The sequence below is a fragment of the Plutella xylostella genome, chromosome 12, assembly GCF_932276165.1.
Source record: "Plutella xylostella chromosome 12, ilPluXylo3.1, whole genome shotgun sequence".
Taxonomy (NCBI): domain Eukaryota; kingdom Metazoa; phylum Arthropoda; class Insecta; order Lepidoptera; family Plutellidae; genus Plutella; species Plutella xylostella.
Genome location: NC_063992.1, coordinates 10812895 through 10838046, shown reverse-complemented (window position 1 = coordinate 10838046; position 25152 = coordinate 10812895). Strand labels below are relative to the sequence as shown.

General features: G+C 40.9%; 4 protein-coding genes across 4 annotated transcripts; 2 read left to right on the top strand and 2 right to left on the bottom strand.

The window, feature by feature from the left end:
* Window positions 1–43: 43 nt before the first annotated feature.
* LOC105396520 (male-enhanced antigen 1) lies at window positions 44–3158 on the bottom strand. Its single transcript, XM_038119187.2, has 3 exons — window positions 2879–3158; window positions 2655–2789; window positions 44–216 (listed from the first exon to the last, which is right to left on the bottom strand). The coding sequence occupies exons 1-3, from the start codon at window positions 3080–3082 to the stop codon at window positions 91–93; spliced, it is 465 nt and encodes a 154-aa protein (XP_037975115.2). The 5' UTR covers window positions 3083–3158; the 3' UTR covers window positions 44–90.
* On the top strand, window positions 484–2169 carry LOC105393405 (seipin). Its single transcript, XM_038119185.2, has one exon. The coding sequence runs from the start codon at window positions 683–685 to the stop codon at window positions 1700–1702; it is 1020 nt and encodes a 339-aa protein (XP_037975113.2). The 5' UTR covers window positions 484–682; the 3' UTR covers window positions 1703–2169.
* Window positions 3159–3502: 344 nt separating the features above from the next.
* LOC105393398 (PIH1 domain-containing protein 1) lies at window positions 3503–5781 on the top strand. Its single transcript, XM_038119186.2, has 5 exons — window positions 3503–3711; window positions 3798–3879; window positions 4115–4695; window positions 4863–5006; window positions 5484–5781. The coding sequence occupies exons 1-5, from the start codon at window positions 3643–3645 to the stop codon at window positions 5514–5516; spliced, it is 909 nt and encodes a 302-aa protein (XP_037975114.2). The 5' UTR covers window positions 3503–3642; the 3' UTR covers window positions 5517–5781.
* A 964-nt stretch (window positions 5782–6745) lies between these two features.
* Window positions 6746–25075, bottom strand: LOC105393399 (dnaJ homolog subfamily C member 10). Its single transcript, XM_048624486.1, has 23 exons — window positions 24877–25075; window positions 23872–23929; window positions 23617–23776; window positions 23145–23367; window positions 22764–22876; window positions 22496–22591; window positions 22030–22218; window positions 21532–21723; window positions 20757–20877; window positions 20048–20242; window positions 19516–19628; window positions 19057–19176; window positions 18543–18705; window positions 18118–18213; window positions 17711–17797; window positions 17219–17388; window positions 16880–17018; window positions 16243–16427; window positions 12045–12596; window positions 9057–9181; window positions 8435–8569; window positions 7860–7950; window positions 6746–7523 (listed from the first exon to the last, which is right to left on the bottom strand). Coding segments are annotated over exons 2-23 (3549 nt in total). The 5' UTR covers window positions 23874–23929; window positions 24877–25075; the 3' UTR covers window positions 6746–7241.
* Between the last annotated feature and the right edge of the window lie 77 nt (window positions 25076–25152).

The window sequence follows — 25152 nt, the reverse complement described above, 5'->3', positions numbered from 1 at the left end:
ACAGGTAACGTTACTTACATAAAATTATAATAATAATTATGTATAATTTATACAGTATTTTCATATCTTACCTTAGATTAAATTGATATTCTATTTATTATTCAATGTATCTATTTTGTCACGTAGAGTTTGTTTCCACTGGTCCTCGGTGATACACAGCGCCCATTGAGGAATAGACGTCTGAGGGAGCTCGAAGTTTGCCATTGCAGACATCACCTGCAACAAAACAAAGGCACATGATTCATGGTCATATTATAAATGTATTAGTAAACTTAACTTACTTTAAACAACGTAATCAAAGTATCAGGTAAGTCTTACAAAAAAGTTCCGAAGGTCACAATATGATCGATTCCCGGCCAGGAAAGGTTTTCTCATGTCTACGTCTGCTATAGTGGGAAAATCTAGTAATGTATAAATTTAGGATTTTCAGCTGGCAACTTTAAAAACAATTTGTCATCAGCAACTTGACAGTTAACAGCTGTCAAAAAGTCAATTGTCAATGTCAATGAAGTAAATAATAAAAAATCAAACATTATCATGTATCCTTGTAAAACACAATAAATTACTAAGATATGGCCTTGTTTTCATGCCATTATCTACCCACAAATCGTTTTAGTTCCGTTTCGTTGTTGTAACATTGATAAGAGGTCGTGTAGTGCTCATAGTGCGTCGGCGGCGCGCGATGTCGCTGGCGGAGTACCTGAGCCCCGCGCGGGTGTACCGCGAGGTGCTGCGGCGCCCGGTGGCGGAGTTCGTGCGCGCGCAGGCGGAGGGCTACCGGCGGCGCGGCGCGGCGGGGCTGCGGGGGGCGCGCGAGGCGCTGCTGCGCGCCGCCGTGGTGGCCGTGTTCGTGTCCGCCATCCTGTGGCTGTCCGTGTTCATGTACGTGGTGTTCTACTACACGTACATGCCCAACGTGACGCACGTGCGGCCCGTGCACCTGCAGTTCAAGGCGTGCGAGGAGGCGGCGGGCGCGTGCTCGTTCCCCGCGGCGCACGTGCAGCTGGCGCGCCGCGGCCGCGTGCTGATGGCGGCGCAGCCCTACCGCGCGCGCCTCGTGCTGGACATGCCCGAGTCGCCCGTCAACAAGGAGCTGGGCATGTTCATGGTGTGCGCGCAGCTGCGGGCGGCGGGCGGCGCGCTGGTGTCCGCCTCGTGCCGCGCCGCCATGCTGCGCCACCGCTCGCGCCTGCACATGCTGCTCCGCACTGTCATGCTGGCCCCCCTGCTGCTCGCCGGCTTCAATGAGGAGAAGCAACAGCTGTCTGTCGAACTGTTCAGTGACTTTGAAGATGATGAGGATTTGCCAGTAACTGATGCATATGTTGAGCTGCAATCCCGATTTGCTCAGGTCTACTCATGTGAATTACAAATAGAAGCACATTTCAGTGGGCTGAGATATGTCATGTACAATTGGCCGAGGGTCTCAGCGGCCGTAGGCATCAGCACAAACTTGTTTTTTGTATCTCTGATATTCATTCTAAGTTGGTATCACCTGCAGGATGGGCTGCCAGACTTTATTAAGAGTAAATTCTCCATGGACAGTCCTGCAGATGATGACCTCAAGGAGGAGCCCGGCTTCACCTTCACCGGGAAGGTCAAGTTGGAGAAAGAGGACTCCTCATCAACATTCTTTGATGATGATAATTTCTTAGAGGAGTTACAACTTGTCCCCAAAGAGGAAAATACAATGACTGAATGAGGTTAGACTAATAATAATTGAAGATAATAAATAATGCTGTTGGATAACAGAAGTGATAATATTTTATTGTTGTTACAGTTAAATTGGGAATTACTTATTTTTATCATGGGACTGTAGGGCTGTATATTTGTAATTATTGTTATTCCTAGGCTTTAAATCTAATGTAGGGAAGGCATTTTCAGGGAAATACACACTTTTATAGAAAATATATAATAATGAACAAGTCTTTATGTTAAAAGCTACTTATGCATTTATGAATTTTAAATTTATATGTAGCATTATATTAATAAGTAATATCTTATCATGCTTTATTGCATGTAGACCAAACCTGTAAAAGTACACTTTATAATTCCATTGAATTTAATGAACAAATAAATTAGTGCCAGAATGTTTTGATAATCTTTACAACATATTTTTGTTATTTTAGTGTAAGGGATTTATATTTTTTTAGATAAATGTTGCACTTTTATTATTGTGTTTTATATGACCCAATTAAATACTTATGTGGTATGCATGAATAAAAGAATTCTGAGACACTTTATAGCCAGGTGGAAGATCAGAAGGGCTAGTACTGGCACATTTTTAAATAAATCTTTTATCTTTTTTAAAATACTAAATACAGTATGCTGTATTTATAGTGGTATCTCTCAGTCAAATAGCCTACTCTCTGCAGGGAGGAGTGCCTATTGTAGTGTAAAGTCTGGCTACAAACATCTGTGTATCTATCTGTTTGTCAGCTGTCTGTGTGTGTACCCACAAAGTTGGATGACCCCTATGTCCTGTGTACATGACCCTAATAAAGCCTTTTATAGACTGAATTACTTTTGTGTTGGTTATTTGGTTTTGAATCATACCAAATAGATGGTCCATTCAAATAAACCTTTAGAATAAAGCCTCTTCAACAACCTAACAAAAATATGAGGCACTATCAAAAATAATAAAAAGTACTTACTTGCTGAGCCCTTTCACTGTCCATTTGTATGGGGTCTTCCTGTCTCGGCTCACTCCATACTTCGCGTGTAATGACCCTGTCCATTGGCTCTATCGGCGGCACTGGATCCTGAGGCACTTCTGGTTCTTCTACCATCTACATTAAAAAGAATAATAATTTCTTTAAGTAAGTATACATCTCAGAAAGAATAGTAAATGATGTGTTAATAACAGCTCAATAATTACCTCATTTTCACTGTCACTATGGCCGTTCTCCACTATGAAACCTTCAGGGCCTTGCGGGAGCGGCTGGTAGCCGTCGTATTCATTAGCTTCCTCGTCACTGTCCTCATTGTCCACCTGGGGACCCTCCATCATGAGGCTGTGCATTGGGGGCGGGGTGAGGTCTTGTGGCGTGTTCTCTGGTGGGTCAGGGCCGTCGCATACCATTTTATTGTAAAGTTACGGACGTGTCGAAGCCAGAATTTTACTAAAGACAACTTTTACTGAGATTCGCGTATTCTCGATTTGCGAACATCAACAAACAAAAAGTAGGTACCTAAAACACAGACCAAATGGAAATGTGTCAAATCGTACGACAGAACACATTAAGCTTTTCTACTTCCATGGCTTGCACGTGGCTGCTAACGTTATTTATTATTTTGAACATTAAACATAAAGAAAGCACAGGCTTGCTTAGGAGGCCAGTATTTTATTATCCATTTTCACTATAGGATGAGAGTGGGAACACCCAAATGATCTTTTATGGGAATTATGGGATAGTCGCGATACTCGCGATGTCGTTATTATTCTGACCAAGGCACGCTGGCTATAAAGTGTCAGTTGCAGCTGGTTGTCATACTTGTCATTGTCATCAACAAAACAAATCGTCAAATTGGGCTGCAACAGCAATCGATTTTTCAAAATAATTTTGTCTTTCACTAACCATTAATAGATTATTGATTTCGTATAATAATCGCCATTTGTATCGCCATAGGAACGTATCAAACATGACAAAAAAGTCAATAACACTGGAAGTCGATCCGACTATAATGGAAAGAAATATGAGAATAATTACTGTAAGTGCCTTTATTTTCTGTATTACTATTGGAGTATTCCAGCCATTTCACTAATGATTGTATATAATGATTCGTTATCGTTTTAGGAATCCCCCATGGAAGAAGAGATAAACAAACTTCTGGGGACAGTTGATCCCTATCCATCCAAACTAGTTAAACCAACTCCAGGTATGTCTGTGCTAGAAATAGTTAGAATCTACATATACTGTTAACCCTTGCTGTACAGGTAGTAGGAAACTACATATTGTTCAGAAAATTGCCACGAAACAAAATCAATACTTAGCTAAACAAAGAAACTTGTAGTTTGCTTGTTCATTACAAAAAAACAAGATTACCCTCAAACCAGAAAGATCTTTGTCTCATATATTTCGTAAAATATAGGCATCAAATATATGTTTTTCAGGCTTTTGTGTTAAGACCTACACCAAACCAGACAACAAGAAAGTGTTCATAAACATCTGCCTTACTGATGCCATCCCGTGTCCGAGAGACATCACCAACGAGGAGCTGATGCAGATCCTCAGCTCCGAAGACCCCTCCAGCTACCGGGTGCCAATGAGCATTGGTGAAGGAAGAACAGAACCCGACAAGTCTGGATCTCCAGCCACAGTTTATGATGTTGCTATAAACCCTAAATTCTTCAAAAAGATTGAGAAAGATGATCTATTCCAAACATTCTTCTTAACTGTGGTGTTTGAGGGTTTACAAGACAAGTACCAGTTTGAGATAGACATGCAGAACAATGTGGTTCTGAAGCACAGGAAGTCTATTGGTACGCTGCAGTCGCACCGCATCCAGATACGTGACGTGAAGACTTGTGAAGCCACCATGAAGCCCCCACTGATCGAGGAGCTTGGTGGTGGTGATGCCGTCACTGCGGCTCCAGGGTCACCTGCCAAGAGGGAGATTGTGTACAGACTACGCCGGGAGCCTCCCACTGGGGAGATTGATTACCTGCTAGCTGAATTTAAAATACCTGCTGCTGTAAGTTATAATAGTATCATTCTTTCATGTTCAATCATTTTAATTTCTATGATTATTATTCTAACAGCTTGAAGAACATGGGGTCTCTGTCCCTGATATTTCTGTCCTCATTCCTTGGCTTCGTCCCAGGATACCCTGTCATTTTTATTATTATTTTTTAAATCCAGGTGGAGCTAAAAGACCTGGTGCTGGAGGTGGGCGAGGACCGGCTGGTGCTGGACTCCCGCGGCAGGTTCGACGTGGTGGACTTCTTCCTGCCCTGCAGCGTGGACCAGGACGTCATCGATGCCAAGCTGAACAGGAATAGCGATGTGAGTTTATGTTTCAGATGGCCTTGTATTTAGTTTGTGAAGGGATTGTTTGTTCTGCTAATGTTTTTTTTTTTCAAAGTAGGTACTTAGGGTGAGGCCACACGAGCGTAATTTTGTGAGTCGCGCATTTTCGGTTGCGTAATATCTGCCGCATTCGGTTTCATAGAAAAGTCCTATTTGCGACGCAAAATGAGTTGTCTGCCGACTCACACGCACAATGCCCACAGAATTCGACAACTCAAAAAATTACGCTCATGTGACCTCACCCTTAGGACATCATTTGAATTTCAATTGGTAAGTCAAGCTATGTATGGTTTCTATACAATCTCATGAATATGACAATACTTGTTTTCATTTTTTTTATCTAACTAATCTAAACTAGTCTATGAGAGCTGAATGGAGGAATCTTCACAAGCCCCTAGTGAAGGTCGCATTGCATGTTGTAACTGTACTAATATTTGTTTCTCTCTCTTTCAGATGTTAATAGTGAAAATGCCAGTTATTCACTAAACTACACCTTATTAATGTTAATTAAGTTAATGTTACTACACTAATATAGCAGATCTTCTTACCTGTATAGTATAAAACACTCAAATTATGGAAAAGTAAGTGTTAGGATTGAGTTTAATCCATAGTTCCTAATTTTGCCGTTGGTAGATTGTACGTTAGTACTAATTACCGTGAAATAAGATTATATTCTATTTCGGCTAATGAAGGACTTTGGGCATTCACTACAATTTGATTATTACTAAATAAAACATTTTGAATGTTAAAAGTTGTTTATTTGATTCAATAAAATCACCTTACTATCTAGTAAAAGTTGTAATTGGCTATCTTCACAGCCTCAGCGGCGTAGGCAGGTTATAAAAAGAGATTCTTAAATCATAAATAGGTTTAAATTACAAAATACAGTGTCTCAGCGAAAGTATGGATTAAACAAAAGTGGATGAGGCGGGGGCTAAGTCTGAACAACTTTTGTTCTTATTAAATTTGTGAAAAATTATGAACAAACAGGTTAATCTTGTTATTATAGAAAAGCATTTTGTTATCTTAGAAATACTAGAAATAAATTATGTCACTACCTAATTATGTACATAGTAAATAACTAATATTGCTTTAATTTTCACATAAATTAATGAGTAAATCTTTAAAAAATCACGTAATATTAGGTACTTATAAGTTATACAGTAATCGAAAAATTAAATGCATCTACTATATCATTTGTTAGTCGTATACCTCGAAATCAAAAAATCCTTGTAGCTTTTCACTTATTCGCATTTCACCTTGATAGCGTTTTTTGTTGTAGCGTATAATATCGGTAGTATATTTTGTTACTAGCATATATTTTTAACAGATTTTTACAACAGTAGCAAATTTTTATGTAGCATGTATTATCAATAGCTTATTCATTAAGCTGCATATATTTTGAATGGCAGGTAAGTATTTTATGTCGCATCTTATTTGGGTCGCATATTGTTGTAGTGTAAAAGAAATATCACGATATGTACCTTATAATGCATTAAAAACAAATATCTATCAAGGTGAAAAGCGACTACAGTGAAGGCAGGCAGGAAAGTAAATCTACTATGATTTTTTCAGACAATTGTCAGTAGCGATCAAAAATTATATTCCAACAATAAAAATCTATTCAAAAATTTTGATATCGCGGCAAAATGCGAATAGGTGAAAAGCTACAAGGATTTTTTGATTTCGAGGTATACGACTAACAAATGTACTATATCAATTGTATTAATTTAAATTCTAAATGGTTAATGATATGGTTAAGTTGCCAAAAACGCCAAATTCTCTATAGAATATAAGCACCAATTCATAGTTTTAATGGGTTATGGGAGTACATTTATAGATTGTTTATATACGGCAGATCTACTTATTTAAGTTAAAAAAACTAAGGTTTGAAATTACTATATACAAATTCTCACAGTATATAAGTATAATATGCACACTACTATCATCCTTGACGGGGTAGGCACGTGTGTCTCATATCATAAGGAAGATGTATTCAATGGCAACCGAAAGAACTATATCTCGACGTATCTCACGAACTAGGTTGCAAACCGTATCGCTGCGCTGTACATAATACAATGCACTCAGTATAGATAGACTCTAGTTGTACAGGCTTTCTTAAACCGTAAGAACATATGATTTACAGGAATGGGGAAAAGATACCTTTGCTTTACCCTACCAAATTCTTCCAAACAATTTGTTATTCTAAACCTACAATTCATCCCTTTTCATATGAAACGCTTGGGGGTCCAGCCCCCATTTATCTACACCGTCCAACAAATTCGCATTGTACTTAATCAAATGAGGTCGAATCACGTCTATGATTCCCTGGTACTCTGTGACTGGGACGGATATAACGCTGCTAAATGCGTGGTCCTCGCCGCCACTGAGATATAGCTTGATGGAGGGGTACGCCATGATTTGTTCCTGTTGGCAGAGCGACCGCTCCGTGAGGCAGTTCACTTTGCCCGCTTGGACGGCGTTTTCGAGCAGCTGGGAAAGAAAATAAATATTATTATTAATTATGAAGTTATTAAAACAAAAGCAGTAAACCCCTCGCACTGTTATTTGCATTAGCAGCCTTTTGGACAATTTTAGACCTCAAGAGTTAACTTAAAATTGCAATATTATCTTACTAATGCTTATATTATTGCCAACTTATCTATCAATTAGCCTATATCCCATTACACGGGGAAAGACATCTGATACAAACAAAAACTACCCTTATTCGAATCTAATAAGGGTTCTGTCAGATGTCTTTTCCTGTGGAATGGAATATAGAGGTGATGCTATTTAAATGAAAGGATATAGCTAATTAGCTATACTCACAGTCGCGGCGACGGCGAAGTCGGCGTACATCTCGTAGCAGTGCCGGCAGCGCGGCGAGTGGAAGTACACGAGCCACGGCTTTCCTCCTCCGCTGTGGAAACATTCGTTAGTGAACAAACTGTATCGTATTGCGACGATCGCGCGTAAAACTAAGTTTACAAGCGGTGGAAAATTGGCGAGTTAATCTTGGTTTATGCGGCGTATACAGGATAAAAGTAGGTATGCTTGGTACTAGATAGCCACTGTTTGGATGTTATTTATAACAAGTAATAACGATTGATATCGGGCAACGAGAGCCCTGGCCGCATCTAGTAGCCGCGTACAAATCTCAGCCATAGAGTAAATAACACTAGTGTGTGCCACCATTCCGCCCGCTGTCATCGTGAACGCGGCCTTAGTATTAATCACTATCAACACACACACTCACACACAAGAAGTGGTAAATCCTGACTCACCTGCCATGTGTCACTCTGTCATGCAGCACCAGCTGTGCGAAGGAGTGCCACACCAGCCTGGCGGGCGGCGGCCGCAGGTACTCCATCATCATCATCATCAGCAACACACTGCCGACTCACCTGCCATGTGTGACTCTGTCACTGAGCACTAGTTGCGCGAAGGAGTGCCAGACCAGCCTGGCGGGCGGCGGCCGCAGGTACTCCAGCGCCCACTCCGCCATGTACACCCATTCTGACAGCTGCTGCAGGTTGGACCTGGGGAGACGAATTGTTATTAAAAATGCATGTCCACAGCACATGCTGCCTTTTTAACGCTCTGGAAAACAACCTTTGTTTGTTTTTTTTTTCATTTTAATAGTATCATTTATGTTTTTGTTGTTGTTAGTGTGTCAAATAAATGTTTCTATCTTTCGAAAAGTAAATAAAAAATCCGTCAAGATGTCGACAACAAGACCAGTGGAATAACAATAAGGGTGTTATAAGTCTAATGTACCTATCTGTGTATCTGTCTGTGGTAACTTAGCTCCCAAACGGCCGAACCAAACCAAATATAAGGTGCCATAAATTTATCAAAAGTATTGAATGTCGTGCGTTTGTAACGTTGCTTAGCTTATTTTCTACACCTATAAATAAATCATGTAGAACATTATATCTATCTAATACCTGTCCATAATATAGATCATTAAACATCTATCTATACCTGTAAACAAAATCTCAATATACATATAACGATATAACTCACACATAATTCTGTTTAGACCCCTGCGGGTAGACCCGGGCGAGCGGCGTGCGAATGTTCGCGCAGAACGCGACTTGCTCGCGAGCGCAGTCCAGCACGCCGAACCGCACGCCCGGCATCGGACGCAGCTGGGGAATGGAGGTAGAGTAAGTATACAAGTAGGTACAAGCATTTACAAACAATTAACTGCCAGTTTCAACACTCTATCTATCGATAGCTGATAGTTACTATCATACTCTATCATACAATACGATTTTGACACATACCTACAAAATGCATTCTGTCAAAATCGTATGAAAGTAACTGTCAGCTATACATACATAGAATCTCAGCATAGAATTATTGAAACTGGCAGTATGTCCTTCATACTGAAAAGTACCTAATACAACCAACTCAATTTGTAAGAAAATCACCAAAAAAATATCGTGTTTAGACTGACGAGTTACATCTCCTTCTGCCGGCTTAACGTTAACTTACGGGACAACCTGTGTGTATGAAAGTATTTCTCATTCAAACAACATATACATGTTCTTTCTGGCAGAGTGAGAAAAGTAATAAATATAATGAGGCAACTTCGCAATTCAGCAGACACTCAACTTTTAAAAACTATTTACACAGCAATTTGTGAATCTGTACTCACTTATTGTATTTCTGTGTGGGGAGGAGCTGACAAGACTGCAATGATAGAAGTAGAAAGGGCACAGCGTTCTGTTATTAAAGTCATGTTAAAAAAGAAATACAGATACCCTACTAACAAACTGTTCCTGGAGGCAGAGCTACTTAGTGTCCGAAGATTATTTCTGCTAAAAGTTGTTCCCAGAGTTCATAAAAAAATACTTAACTCAGCTGACTATCCAGAAATATCAAGGAAAAGAACTTACAAAGCTCCAGGTACACAAGTAAGAACGGAGTTCGCCCACAAATTTCCCGACTTTCTGCATTCCCTTTGTCTATAATAAACTGAATAACATATGTAACTTCCGCGATAATAATTGTAACGAGGTTAAAATAAAGACATACAAGTGTCTTCTAAAATTGTCCTACGAGCAGACAGAAGAAGTTTTAAAGACCACGTGTTAAATATATCTACTTATAATATTTATCTACTTGCTGTGTGTGTTAATTTTAGTTGTTTATAATTAGTATTGCATGTTTAGATTAGGTACTTACTGACTGACTGACTGACACAAATACTGCCTAACTAGGTATTCTCAGCGAAAATGTCACACTGGTTAATGTTTTCAAACGGTACCCACGATACAAGCTTGCTTAGTGGGGTAAGTAATACGAGGTATAAAAACGAATGGTATAACATTCACAAGGTATACGCCCATATGATATAAATTTATTAAGTATAACGATCACTGTGTATAACAAACGAAAGGCATAATTACTAAATACATAATTTCGTAAAGAATAACGTTCAAAAAGTATAATTTCAATTGATATAACGATTAAAATGCATAAAGTTTATAACATATATTCTACAACGGATATAATTATCATAATGTATAATGCACAAAAAATTATTGACGTTATGTGGGGGGAACGCTCCGCTCCGCTTCGCTGCGCTCCGCTTTAGTTTCGACGAGCATGTGCACCTAACACGCTCCTCCTCGCTTTGCTCGTCGTCGCACCTATCTTTAGGTTTTGGTACTAGGGGTTTTGACATTATTATTATTATTGGCGTTATGTGGGGAGACGCTCCGCTCCGCTTCGCTGCGCTCCGCTTTGGTTTCGACGAACATGTGCACCTAACACGCTCCTCCTTGCTTTGCTCGTCGTCGCACCTATCTTTAGGTTTTGGTACTAGGGGTATTGACATAATTATTATTATTGGCGCTATGTGGGGAGACGCTCCGCTCCGAGTCGTTAAGCCTAGTCAGAGGCCTTCGGGCGGCTTGAAAACATCTGGCAGTCGGGTTGCCCACTTACCCGACAACTCTCTCAGCACAGGCTTGCTTGTGTTGGGGTCCACCAACCCGCACTTGGCCAGCGTGGTGGACTAGGCCTAAACCCTTCCTTCATTGGAAGGAGACCCGTGCCCCAGCAGTGGGGACGTAATGGGTCGTGATGATGTGGGGAGACGCTCCGCTCCGCTCCGCTCCGCTCCGCTCCGCTTCGCACCGCTTCGCTGCGCTCCGCTTTGGTTTCGACGAACATGTGCACCTAACACGCTCCTCCTCGCTTTGCTCGTCGTCGCACCTATCTTTAGGTTTTGGCGCTAGGGGGTTTGACGGTGTTGGGTAATTAAACACAGATTATGAACTTTATACTAAACGATAGTATATATTTTAATCGATATATACGTAATGTATGTTATACGAATTGATATTAGTCTTCGTAAGTATTATATATTTTGATTTTATATAAAATGTACGTTATACCAATTGAATCTTATACCTTATGAAAATATAGATTTTGTTGTTATACGTAACGTTCATTATAGGTTGTGAACGTTATTAATGTGAAATTATACATTTCGTTTTTATACGTCGCAATACGCACCCTGCTTAGTGTGGGGCCATAGTAAATATTTTAAGTTTTAATATAAGATATTTGGTTAAAGTGTAAGGCAAAATGTACCTTTTATGTTTCACTTATGTTAATTTTTTATTTTGGATAATAAATAATTTTGAATTTTTTGAATTTGAATTTTTGAATTTGGCTATAATCATAATAATAAACAGTTTATTTTCGGGAAACATGAGGCCCATAGAAAAAATACTCAAATATACCTACTTTTCGCTTTCCTATAGCGTCGAAACACTATTCCCGCTGGCCAAAAGCTATAGTTACCTTCCTAGCCAGCAGCCGCCAGTGGTGCGCGAGCTGGTCGCACACGAGCCCGCAGCGCGCCGGCAGGAAGGCCGCACACCAGCTGTGTGCTCTACCGCTGTCTAGCACCTCCAGGAGGCTGCTGTCTGTCAGTGACACCACTGTGTGAGAGAGACAGCATCTGGCTACAACTAGGAGTGAGAGAGACAGTACCTTCCTAGCCAGCAGCCGCCAGTGGTGCGCGAGCTGGTCGCACACGAGCCCGCAGCGCGCCGGCAGGAAGGCCGCACACCAGCTGTGTGCTCTACCGCTGTCTAGCACCTCCAGGAGGCTGCTGTCTGTCAGTGACACCACTGTGTGAGAGAGACAGCATCTGGCTACAACTAGGAGTGAGAGAGACAGTACCTTCCTAGCCAGCAGCCGCCAGTGGTGCGCGAGCTGGTCGCACACGAGCCCGCAGCGCGCCGGCAGGAAGGCCGCACACCAGCTGTGTGCTCTACCGCTGTCTAGCACCTCCAGGAGGCTGCTGTCTGTCAGTGACACCACTGTGTGAGAGAGACAGCATCTGGCTACAACTAGGAGTGAGAGAGACAGTACCTTCCTAGCCAGCAGCCGCCAGTGGTGCGCGAGCTGGTCGCACACGAGCCCGCAGCGCGCCGGCAGGAAGGCCGCACACCAGCTGTGTGCTCTACCGCTGTCTAGCACCTCCAGGAGGCTGCTGTCTGTCAGTGACACCACTGTGTGAGAGAGACAGCATCTGCACGGCTAGTATGGCCATAATAAGACAACATGTGAAGTGACTGATTAAATTGAGTCACTTTTTGATATCAGTCTTAAATGTTAGCATAGGGTGTATAGTGCCACAATCTTATCTGTTCCGGTGGTCAAAATGTGCAACAACGAGACGTCATTGTCATACGTCATTTCATACTCTGTGCGTTATTTGAGTTGTCAATTTCTGCAAAGAAGCTGACGCTACGTTATTTAATTTGTTTTGTGATTTTCTGGGTGTAATAATGCCAAAAACGCTATAATGTGATGCAAGAAAAGTAGTACTATATATATTGGCTTTTATGCAGGAAGAATAACGTATTCAGGCGCCTTTAATTCCGTTTGAAAAATTGGAATAACGAGTTGCAGCGGCTACAGGTTAGTGTTACCAAATATGACGAATAATTTTACCCATATTCTCACATGTAATTTTATTAATATTTTCCCGAGAGACCCGTACCCCAGCAGTGGGGACGGGATGGGTCGTGGTACTCGTGATGAAAAGTATATAATCTTTATTTTTCTTTGGTTACAGGTGTGAGGACGTGACATGATACTTTAAATCTTAGGCAATGTACCAAGAAGAATTTCGCGCACCTGCAGCGATTTTAGACGAAATAATGATGATTTATGACATGTCATTGTTTTCCCAACTTATCAAGAGTTGGCTGAAAGAAATTGCTTAGCCTTTGGAAGGAGACCCGTGCCCCAGCAGTGGGGACGTGATGGGTCGAGATGATGATGATGAATTAGCCTTTGCACACTGTCTGAATTTCTTTTAATTGTATGCTTTTGTTTCTTGTTACTTTAGAAAATGTAAAATAAAGTGTTCAAAAATAATACTTAATTAATAGTTTTTTTTAAGTCTATCTATCTCGTTATTCTCACGACCCACATATATTACCTATACCATTGTAATCTAGATTTAATCTCCTATATCAGAAGCAGAACATAATCAGAACTAATTTTATTTCTGTTTGCCATGGACAAATTTTCCATACAACAAATGTCGTTTGATATATTATATCCACTTGCATTTACTATTGACCCTATATTTTGATTTATGCTTTTGAATGTATTAAATTTTGCCTATTTCTGGTTTAAAATTATAACAATAGGTAATAGCAGAAATGCATTGTCGTTTAAACCAGAAATAGGCAAAATTTAATCGATGGCATCACTGGATTCCATGACAGCGACGTCGCCACCGGAACAGATAAGATTGTGGCACTATACATGGGACTCATTTTATTGGTGTGATTGGATATAAGCCACAGTGACACTGAAACTTTTCTGCTCTGTGGAAATATGTATTTCATTCGTTCTTTTTTTTGAAAATCCCTCATTTGTGGCTCTTGTTTGTATTGTCTATGGTTTTTTGACAATTTAAATGTCACCAAACGTCAAATTTGAAGAAAATTTTCGCTGTTTGGTGCGTTTGAGTGAAATATTTTGGTAATATTACCATTGCATTTTTGCATTGCGCTACCCCATGGACTCATATTGGCTCATTAACTACTTTCTTGAGTTTCTTGGACATCGTCACATGAAATAATATACGACCGAGCTTGCTCCCGACCAAGCACGATCAGATTCCTTGGGAGTTCTTCGGCAGACGATTTCTATGCACCGGCTCCATGAGACGAAGAACAAAACAGCATGCCACCTGACTGATGACCCACCCACCGTTTACCCGGCCCCAGGAGCTAGAAGGCCTTGAGACAAAAGCTCGGGCAGAATCCTGACGGGTGCAACAGAATATCATCTACGATGCCTGTCCCACGGCCTGACTGAATAATATTTATATAATCAATGGAAGGAAAAAACAGTAGGTAAGTGCCAGTACCAGTCACATGTTATTATAATTGGGCACATGCACACAAAACAACTCAAAAAACTTTTTTCACTTGGCAGTACTTGGTCAACTAGGCCATTCATTGGAAGGAAACCCGTACCCCAGCAGTGAGGACGTGATGGGCTATGATGATGAAGATGACAATAGAAGTCATAATCTTAGTTCATAAGTATAACTAAAATCTAATGAAACATTTTTGTTTGTTACAGAACATTGAAATTGGCTTGTAGGCAAGATGGCCTAGACACGGTTGGAGAGCTCTTGTTGGCAGAAACCACCTGGAGATGGTCAGATGACATCAGCAACCTTGTGGTGAAACAATGAACCGGAGCGGCAGCGAACTGAAAAAGTTGAAAAACTTGGCATACATACTATGAGACCTATTTGATGACTGATATAAGCCAAGTTCAGACTGATTATTGTGATAGTTGATAACTAAGAATACCTAATATGCTTTTATGGTGTGTGAAATAGTATACTTTTTATAATTTATTAATTAAAAGTTTAATAAATGTTTTACTTACCTAAAGAAAATATTATATTTTTATAACCATTTAATTTAGTTGTACATGCTAGCATATCCACTTATTTTTTTATAGTTAGTATGTTGTTGATAAATAATAAAGCCTGACTAGGGTTTGTTGCTGTGGAGAAAGGATTAGCATCAGTCGCTGACTGCCCGGTGTGCCGGACTTATTAAATGTACAGTTTATATTATGATTTACATTTCTTGAACTCCACATTTAACATTCAAACTATTCAATTAGCCACTTCATTTTAGTTAGTGTGTTGTTGATAAATAATAAAGCCTGACTAGGGTTTGTCACTGTGGTGAACAACCAGTCATCATAGCATCAGTCGCTGACTGCCCGGTGTGCCGGACCTATTCAATGTAGGTATATGATTTACTTTCGTGAACTCCACATTTAGCATTCAAACTATTCAATTAGCCACTTCATTACCTACATACTTTGACGTGAATAGGCAAACTTAAAGTATATGGGAGACAACTGAAAATCAGTGGTTTGTTCCTAAGGGCAAACATATGCACTGAGTTGCTTCCAAACAAACTAATGTCTATCTATCTAACTTCTTAGCACATGTGAGCGACAGGATTTGAATCCACATTTCTTCCGTGAGGGGCGGGCGCTTACCCGTCTGAGCTAACACCGCTACATATAAGTAATATACTTACCCCCTTATTCATAGAGAAGTTACAAAACGTTTTAACTAATAAACTGTTTTGTCCCTCTCCGACAAAGTACAATTTGTTCTTTGACAGAGAGGGACAAAACAGTTTATTAGTTAAAACGTATTGTAACTTTTCTATGAATAAGGGGGTTAATGTATAATTTTAGTCAAATAAAAAAGAAGATTGTGTGTTTTGACAAATGTTGTTTTTAAAGCATTTTCAACGGGTTATTAGAGTCCCGGATCATCCTCCCTATAAGTATTATAGTAATTTTCCTTTCCTGCATCTCTTCTTGTAGAGCAAGGATGAAATTAACAAAAACTAAACAAATAATTATTTGTGTCACATGTTATCACCACCTTCGAACTTGAGTGATATAATGCTACCTAAACAAATGTCAAACTGAGACATGTGTGGATAAATTGGTACACCCATGTTAGGAAATAAGACAAATCTTCCAATCTCGCTGTCAAAATTGTAACTCACATCTTGTAGTGATTATTTCGTGTTGGCCATGTTAGCGTTTGTGAGGACAACTGGTATCACACAATTTGTTGCAACTAGCTGTCATTTATATCTTGTCACCGCCATACTGTGCTACGCGTGCAGGCTACAACTAGGAGTGAGAGAGACAGTACCTTCCTAGCCAGCAGCCGCCAGTGGTGCGCGAGCTGGTCGCACACGAGCCCGCAGCGCGCCGGCAGGAAGGCCGCACACCAGCTGTGTGCTCTACCGCTGTCTAGCACCTCCAGGAGGCTGCTGTCTGTCAGTGACACCACTGCGGGAGAGAGAGAGAGAATTAAGTATATTTTTAGTTTGTTGACACGATGATTATATTTGATGAACTATTTCTACAGTAATAGGATTGTGGAGAGAAAGGAAGGCTTAATTCATGAAGCCGAAGGGTTAAATTTAACTGCAGGGACACTGGCTGCTACTATTCGTGTTAAATAAAGCGAACAAGTGACGGTCGCTGCATGAGCTGAGCACTATGAGCACTGAGCGGTCTCGGATCATGCTGTATCATCACACAAGTAGTTTAAAACTAAGTTACTTTCTATGTATTCTTGTATGCTTAAATATTTCAAACTACGCAACGGATTTTGACGCGGTTTTTTTAAATAGAAAGAGTTATTCAAGAGGAAGTGTTATCTGTTGTGTATTTAGCATCAGTATTGTACCCGTGCGAAACAAAGGCGTGTCGCTAGTCTATCATAAAGGAGTCCTTACCAGGGTCATCAAGCAGCAGGTCCACAAACTCCACTATACTCCCCCCGTCCACGCGGCCCGCGTGCGCGTGCGTGCGCGTGCAGCACGAGCAGGGCGCCGGCGTGTGAAGACAGACGCCGGCAGTACGAGTCTTAGCGTTCTATAGCTCAAGTCTACCTGAATATAGCTATCTATACTGAAGGTTTTACGTGAGTAAAGCTTTCTTTTGACGAAACCATATATCAGGTGGTAGAGAAACAGCTTCCGATCCAGAGCACAGAATAATAACTAGGTCCCCCAGACTAACTTTTTTAGATACAGTTGTCAGACTGACTCCTATGAATACCTAAGGAAGTATGCCTCACCAGGGTCATCAAGCAACAAGTCCACAAACTCCACGATACTCCCCCCGTCCACGCGGTCCGCGTGCGTGTGCGTGCGCGTGCAGCACGAGCAGGGCGCCGGCGTGTGCGGACAGACGCCGGCAGTACCTGTCTTACTGCTTCGAGACCGAGCTTCAGTATTGGTAGCTATTTTCAGGTAGACTAAACTTATTATGGCTAGAAACTGTGCTATAGAACGCTTCAATAACTCCATCTATCGATAGCTTTAATTTCATACGTTTATAATAACGTATAACGTCTTAGCGTTGTATAGTTCAAGTCTACCTGAATGTAGCTTTCTATACTGAAGGTTTTACGTGTCTAAAGCTCTCTTTTGACGAAACCATATATCAGGTTGTAGTGAAACAGCTTCCGATCCAGAGCACAGAATAATAACTAGGTCCCCCAGACTCACTTTTTAACATAGAGCTGTTCGACACCTATGTATACCTAAGGAAGTATGCCTCACCAGGGTCATCAAGCAGCAGGTCCACAAACTCCACAATACTCCCGCCGTCCACGCGGCCCGCGTGCGCGTGCAGCACGAGGCGCCCGGCTGCGCGGACAGACGCCGGCAGTACGTGTCTTAGTGTACTATAGCACCGTTTCTAGTAAGTTTAGCCTATCTGAATATCCATAGCTATCAATACACAAGCTCAGTCTTGTAAAGCTTTCTTATGACGAACGACTTTCGAACGACCATTATGTCAGGTGGTAGTGAAACAGCTTCCGGAGCGTGGGGCCGCGTGTTTTAGTCCCACCCAGAGCTCAGAATAATAGGTAACTAACTATAGTACCCCCAGACCATCCCAGACTAACATTTTTTTTAGATATAGCTGTCAGACACCTATGAATACCTAAGGAAGGTGTGCTCACCAGGGTCATCAAGCAGCAGGTCCACAAACTCCACCACACTCCCCCCGTCCACGCGGCCCGCGTGCGCGTGCAGCACGAGCAGGGCGCCGGCGTGAGCTGACAGCCGCCGGCAGTACGAGACTTAGTGTACTATAGCACAGTTTCTAGCCGAAAAAAGTTACGTAAAATAGCTACCTATATTCTCGTAAAGCTTTCTTATAACGAAACCATATATCAGGTGGTTTTGAAACAGCTTCCAGAGTGTTCGAGTCCCACCCAGAGCGCAGAATAATAACTAGTACCTCCAGACTAACTTTTTTTTTGAATAGCTATCCGAAACCAACGAATGAGGAAGGAACAAGAGACTGTCGCTGGTTCCAGTCACTATCATGGTCAATTTTCACACTAGGACCGATCTCTCTTATCTATCACAAGGGTGTCCTCACCAGGGTCATCAAGCAACAAATCCACGAACTCCACGACACTCTCGCCGTCCACGCGACCCACATACGCATGCGTGCGCGCGTGCAGCACGAGCAGGGCGCCTGCGTGTGAAGATAGTCGCCGGCAGTACGTGTCCGTGGAGGCCGAGCAGCGGAGGATGCCGAGCTGGGAATAAATGGTTTACGGTTATTTAGGGTGTTTTAATATCGTGCGGATAAACTCAAGCACGCGGGATTGCACGTAATTTTAACGCATCCTGCGTGGTTATTTCACGCGTTCGGGTGAAATTAATAGCGTGCGGTTTCCAACACGCACTCGGGATTGCCCCGTGTGAAAAGCTAGTGTTCTTTTCATACAAGATTTCATTATAAGGGCTTTTTTATTTGCGAATATGACATTCTGATTTCATTTCCTGACTTAGAATAACCAAACATAACATGCTGCAAACGTAAGTTTCAGATTCGTATACTCTTTTTGCAACACCCTGTATAAATATAAAAAGCATGAAGCCCTCACCTGTATCCCGCTGCTGTGGCCCCGGTAGTGTCGTCCCGCGTGGATGAAGGCGTCCATGAGGGGCTCCCACTGCACCCCGTGCGGGATGACTCCCAGCAGCCACCAGACCATAGCAATAAACTTATACAGGGTGTTGCATAAGGGGTATTGTTTCGCGGATTGTGACATCCGGCTTAGAATAACCAGACATAACATGCTGCAAACGTAGGTCTCAGCTTCGTATTCACTTTTTGCAACACCCTGTAGAAACAGGATGAAGCCCTCACCTGTATCCCGCTGCTGCGGTCTCGGTAGTATCTCCCGGTCAACTTATACAGAATGTTGCAAAAAGGGTATTGTTTCGCCAATTTTGACATTCTGATTTCATTTCCGGGCTTAGATATAACATGCTGCAAACATAGGTTTCAGCTTCATGTACCCTTTTTGTAACACCCTGTAGAAACAGCACGAAGCCCTCACCTGTATCCCGCTGCTGTGGCCCCGGTAGTGTCGCCCGGCGTGGATGAAGGCGTCCATGAGGGGCTCCCACTGCGCGCCGTGAGGTATGACTCCCAGCAGCCACGGCGCCGAGTCTGGACCATAGTGAGTAATTTTATTATTGATTTTAACCGCATATTTTATGCTTTTAGCGTACTCTGAGACACATGGAATAGTGAATTGCTTCCACCACTTTCCGCCGATGTTATGTTATTTCCTTCCACTATAATAAGGGACAGCAAACACTGTTTAAGGCACTTAGGTTTAGACGTTGTTTTGGATTTTAACCCCGTGAGTTAAGGGCGAAACCTCATTGAAATAGAGTAGCCATGACCGTTTAAGGGTTAACTTACTATCTTTATTATTACGTATTGTTATCTTCTAAAATTAATGATTGAATAAACATCTACCCCAAACGAGACTCGAATCTGGAGACTTCAGAGGCTAGTAAGTTGAAGTGTATTTATTGTCGTGAATAATATATAATATATCTCTTCTGTTCAAACCCACTCACCATCAACAATCCTCAACGCCTCCGTAGCCGACACGGACTGCAGGTTCTCCACAGCGACAGCTTCCACCAGCCTGGCCACGTCCCCGCCCGCCGGCCACGCCTGGTAGCCGCCGCCCGGCTTCAGAGCCGCCCAGCAAGGCGGTTCCGCTTGCAGGGAGGTGCAGAGTTGGGCGTGTTGGGCGCAGTCTATTGTGCCTGGAGGGTGAAGGTGATAAATGTAAGTTGCAGCGAAGTGTACAGTTGGTCGTAGTCTATTGTGCCTGGAGTGTGGAGGTGATGAGTATTAGTTGTTTTTATTTGCTGTTAAAAATCAAAATCATAGGCCTAAAACCCTTCCTTCATTGGAAGGAGACCTGTGCCCCAGCAGTGGGAACGTGATAGGTCGTGATGGGATGAATGTAAAACAATCGTGTGAAAATATAGGTACTTAAAGTGTGTAAAAGTAATCCGGAAAAATGTAAACCAATCATCACAGACGGACTACTACGGGTTTCATGAGAAAATATTTGTTGGAAAATACTGTTTATTTTAAAGAGTTTATTTGCGAGGGTATCTTTTGTTTGAGGTTCAGTTTATAAATATGATGAATTTATAACAGTCAGCCTAAATTACCAATAGCAGCTAACCTAGCTAAGCAAAGCAGCTATTCAAGGAAGTAATGAAATCTATTTAAAAAGGCCACTATAAAGTACTATAAACACGTGCTTACCGTACTGGAACTGCGGGTACGACGCCTTCACCTTGTGCAGAGGCAGCTTGCTGTGCTCACTCGTCGTGAAGTAGAACAGCCACGGCTTGTGAGAGCCAGTGCGGAGCTGAGTTCGGATACTCTGAAATATTGACAAATAAAATCGAGTAAGTTTATGGTAGAATCAAAGATATCGCTTTTAGTGATAAGGCCGCCTATTGAGTTATCTCCACTGTATAAATTGTTGTTTGTGTTCTTTTTAGTCTATAAAGTAGTATTATATTCTAATCATATTGATTGATTTTCAAAATTCTTTATTATCAATAAGTATAATGGTAACAAAACAGTACAACTAAAATATTATACTATTTTATGACATTGTGGTTTACACACTTAATTAGGCTGCAGACACCTTTGTAAGTTTACAAATTATTTGACTTAATGCTATTTACATCGATAAGTATTTTAGTAACAGAGTAGGAATGTACTAACTCGACAACAGTATTTTAAATGCGTACGATCTCATTAGTGTTGAAGACCATTTTTTGCCGGAGATGACATATTGTGGATTGGGATTAATCTTCGTCTTCATTTGTATGAACGTACTAAGCGATTTCAAAATATGTATTAGGTATTGCTTAGCTTTCTTACATCAGATATTCTTGATTACAAAAGGGCAATGTGTTATTTTTACAATATTAAGGTAGAACCGCACTGGTCGCAAAAGATACACGTCACTTTATATGGAGGGTGAAAAAAACTTTACTATTCATCCAACTCTGATTCCGACACATACCTTAAACCGATCCGCATCCACCTCCTCCACGCTAGGCAGCGCTTCCACCGCTTCTCTCACCACCTCATCTTCCTCGTCACTGCGCACGCGCACGTCGCGGCCGCCGCGCTGCACCGCCGCCGTGGCGCCATCTAGCGAGAGTGAAGCAAGGAGCGAGGAGTCTTCTACGCGGAACACTGGCATTAGGTCTTTCTGGAATGTGTTAGGGTTTTTTGTGGTAATTTTGGGATACAGTTTTAAGGTGCTAGGTAAGCTCTACAAACATTTTTTGCGTTTATAATAAGAAAGCTATACATAGATCGAATTCAGTGACATGCTTTGGGAGAGGCTTACGTCCAGCAATGGAATTCTTCTGAAGAAGGATGTGTATTATGAAATTATGATATGTCTTGGGATTCCCACAGGAATACAACCGAACCTTAGCTACAAACAAAATCTATACGAAATACGATCGAACCTAAGCTGAAGGAAGAACCTCAACTACAAACAAAATCTCACCAGTCTATACGAGATCCTCAGCAAGCTCTCCTCGCTCAGTGCTCCCGCTCGCACGTATAGCGCCGTCCCGCTCACACGCCGCCTGGTCACGCCCACCGGCGCCAGCGCACGCAAGTATTGCAGTATGAACTGTTCTAGGGATTTAAATGTTTTGTCGCCTCTGTAGTAGACATAGTTACTGTCTTTGCCCTGGGGAGGAAAGAAATTATGAGTTATGTTATATTAGACGCAAAAATATAAAAACTAATTTTAAATAGCGATTCGCATTTGTAATAGCGTCCATAGTAAGAGGGAATAGGGGCTGCCATTTTAGATTCGTTTGTTTATTGGCGCGCTTTATAGACTTGAGAATGTTCAATTTTAGTAAAATTACTTATACATATTTTCAATGAATGTTGGATGTCATATTTCAGGATTTTGAGCCTGCTTACATTATACAAGTACAGACAGGAGCTACAGTACTCACGTATGGGTAGAACAGCAGGGACGGGTAGCTGTTTATTCTCATTGAGTTGTAGCAGAACGAGTTGTGATATTTACAGTTCACAGCACCAACTTTCAACTGAAAGACAAAAATATGCATTTGAATAACCAAAGTTAAAATAGTAAAAAACTTACTTTAAACAAAACTGTTTTTTTATTGATGATTATTTTTTATTGAGATTAACTTAGTAGCTGGCTTGTTCACGCAATTCATTGTAAGTCAACATTTTTTTGTTGTTGACTGTACTTACAATACCATTGTACACTCTGGCGAGTTTCTTCCAGTGCTCGCTGAGGCTCTGGCATGGCGGGCAGAACGGAGAATAGAAGTTCACAAAGTGTAATCCTTCTGTTATGTATGTTTCTGTAAAAATTATTTATTGTAAATACTTGATGTCGTTTTTCATGACCTGATAAATATCAGTTTGAAAGTGAAAATAATAAAGCATTGGTTGAAAAAATTCATAGGATTTTTGTTATTGCTAAATAAGTGATTTCTAAATAAATATTTAAATTGCAGAACATTTGAACCATATTTGAACTATTAAAATAGTACTAAAGTTAAAGAGAAGTGTCCTATAGACTCAGTTAATATTTATACAGGGGAATGTAAGAAAAATTTAGAAACTTACGAAAGGTCTTCCCAGACAGTGTATCCACATATTCATCCTCATGGTACAAGCCATTGTAAAACATTTTATTGTACTCTGTCTGTGACCTCGAGCTGTGGTGACCATGACCATACCCTGAGAAGTCTGTTGAGCCATATAGGTCATACCTCCTCCTCTTTTCAGGGTCTTTCAGTATTTCATAAGCCTCAGTTATTTTCATGAACTTCTCGTGATCTGGTTTATCCTGTAAAATTTAGATGTTTTTATAGTATACATTGAAATTAGTTTATAAATCTATACTAAGATTAGTACTAATTAGATAGTTAGTATACATTTCCAGGACAGATTGCACAAAAGTATTTTTTTTTTAAATTACTTCTGAGGTATTTATTTATTTAAGTGCTGTACAGAGTTGGGCTGAGTACTGTACAATGGAAGTCCTACGAGTCCTAAGTGATTAATCAATATAATAGTGTAGTACTCAACAACTCACTGGATTTTTGTCAGGGTGCAACTTCACAGCTAGTTTCTTATAAGTCTGTCTGATCTCCTGCACCGTGGCCTCCTTGCTGACTCCCAGAACTTCATAGTATGATACATCAGTCAGGTTCACAGCTTTAATAACTAAACTACTAATTAACAATACCTTCCACCTAAAAATAGAAATATAGGTATTATGATTATTTGCATTTCCTATGTATTCCACAAAGATTTCAGGATGCATTACATGGCATTTGAGAATACTTACATGATGCTAAACGAATTTTATCCTACTAGCACGCGAGCCACAAGAGTGTGATTACAATGTAATACCCCATCCACACGCTCGGCGAACAATGGCAAACAGCAAACAGCAAACAGCAAACACTGACGTGTGGATGGGTGTTTGTCGTTGTTTGCCTGTTTGTGTTTGTGTTCGCCAGTGTTCGGCATCGGTGTCGGTTTTTCTTGCCAGATCAAAGGATGTTCGGCAAACAGTGCGCTAGCATTGCTGGAGGCGGACGTATCAACTTGCTACACTTTTTCGTTGGCTCGCATTTTTTTTTATGTATGTTCACCGATTACTCCGCCGTTTATGAACCGATTTTGAAAATTCTTTTTTTTTGTATTGGGTTGAGCTCCCAGGTGGTCCCATTTTTTTTTCAGAATTTTATCTCACCCCTAAGGGTGGGTAAAGGGGTAAAAACAGGGTATGAATTTCCATTTTGGACACATATTAACCGATTCTAATGAAATTAAAAACATAAATATAGTTCTTGTAAAAAAAAATATGATGGTGACCTTGAGCTGATCTGATGATGGAAACGGAAGGCAGTCAAGGGAACTCCTCAACGGTATATAGCAACTACCCCGTGTTTAGGCTTGAATGATCCGTATTGATTAGTAGGACTTTTTGGTATCATTTGCATCTTACTTTTGATTAAAAATTATTGCAAATAAACTAAAAACTATAAAATAAAATAATAATTAAAAAGAAGAAGTCAGTTTTTTTTATTATTATTATTATTATTCCACCATCGTCTTTGCTTTCTTCTTATTTTCCTTTTTTCTTTCTCTTGCTTTAATTTATATAATAAAAATATGTCAACCCGAAAGTAATAGCTCGTCGTCCGCCGTGTTTGCCGGTTCGGAATGTTATGAGCGTTCGCCGAGCATGTGGATGGCTGTTTGTGTTCGGTGATTGTGGTTGGTGTTTGGGACTTTGTTTGCTGTTTGCCGTGTTTGTGACAAACAGCAAGCGTATGGATGGGGCTTAATAGATAAAACAGATGAGCACCACCGACCGGTATGAACAACACACAACACCGGATATAGTAGCTTATCAGTACATGTTATCGCACCAATTACTCTCCATACAGCGATGAATAAGGTGATTCTTCTTGTTTAATAGATACGAAGGCCTACTTGTTTCAGAAAATTAGATAAAATCATGATAAACATGTAGGCGGCCGATGACCCATATCCCCGCTCTTTTTCTAATTATTTCAACAACGGTCAATGCAGTCCTGTTTTACCTAGAGTTTGTATG

Bases quoted from the DNA above. Each gene is read 5' to 3' on its own strand.
- LOC105393398 (XM_038119186.2), top strand. From the start codon at position 3,643: ATGACAAAAAAGTCAATAACACTGGAAGTCGATCCGACTATAATGGAA. The intron at 3,880-4,114 runs GTATGTCTGTGC...TATGTTTTTCAG, and splicing joins ACTAGTTAAACCAACTCCAG to GCTTTTGTGTTAAGACCTAC. The intron at 4,696-4,862 runs GTAAGTTATAAT...TTTTAAATCCAG, and splicing joins AATTTAAAATACCTGCTGCT to GTGGAGCTAAAAGACCTGGT.
- LOC105393399 (XM_048624486.1), bottom strand. The intron at 18,214-18,542 runs GTGAGGACACCC...GGCGGCTGTCAG, and splicing joins TTTGTTGCTTGATGACCCTG to CTCACGCCGGCGCCCTGCTC. The intron at 17,389-17,710 runs GTGAGGCATACT...ACCTGAAAATAG, and splicing joins CCTGCTGCTTGATGACCCTG to CTACCAATACTGAAGCTCGG.
- LOC105393405 (XM_038119185.2), top strand. From the start codon at position 683: ATGTCGCTGGCGGAGTACCTGAGCCCCGCGCGGGTGTACCGCGAGGTG.
- LOC105396520 (XM_038119187.2), bottom strand. From the start codon at position 3,082: ATGGTATGCGACGGCCCTGACCCACCAGAGAACACGCCACAAGACCTC. The intron at 2,790-2,878 runs GTAATTATTGAG...TTTTTAATGTAG, and splicing joins ATAGTGACAGTGAAAATGAG to ATGGTAGAAGAACCAGAAGT. The intron at 217-2,654 runs GTAAGTACTTTT...GTTTTGTTGCAG, and splicing joins ACAGTGAAAGGGCTCAGCAA to GTGATGTCTGCAATGGCAAA.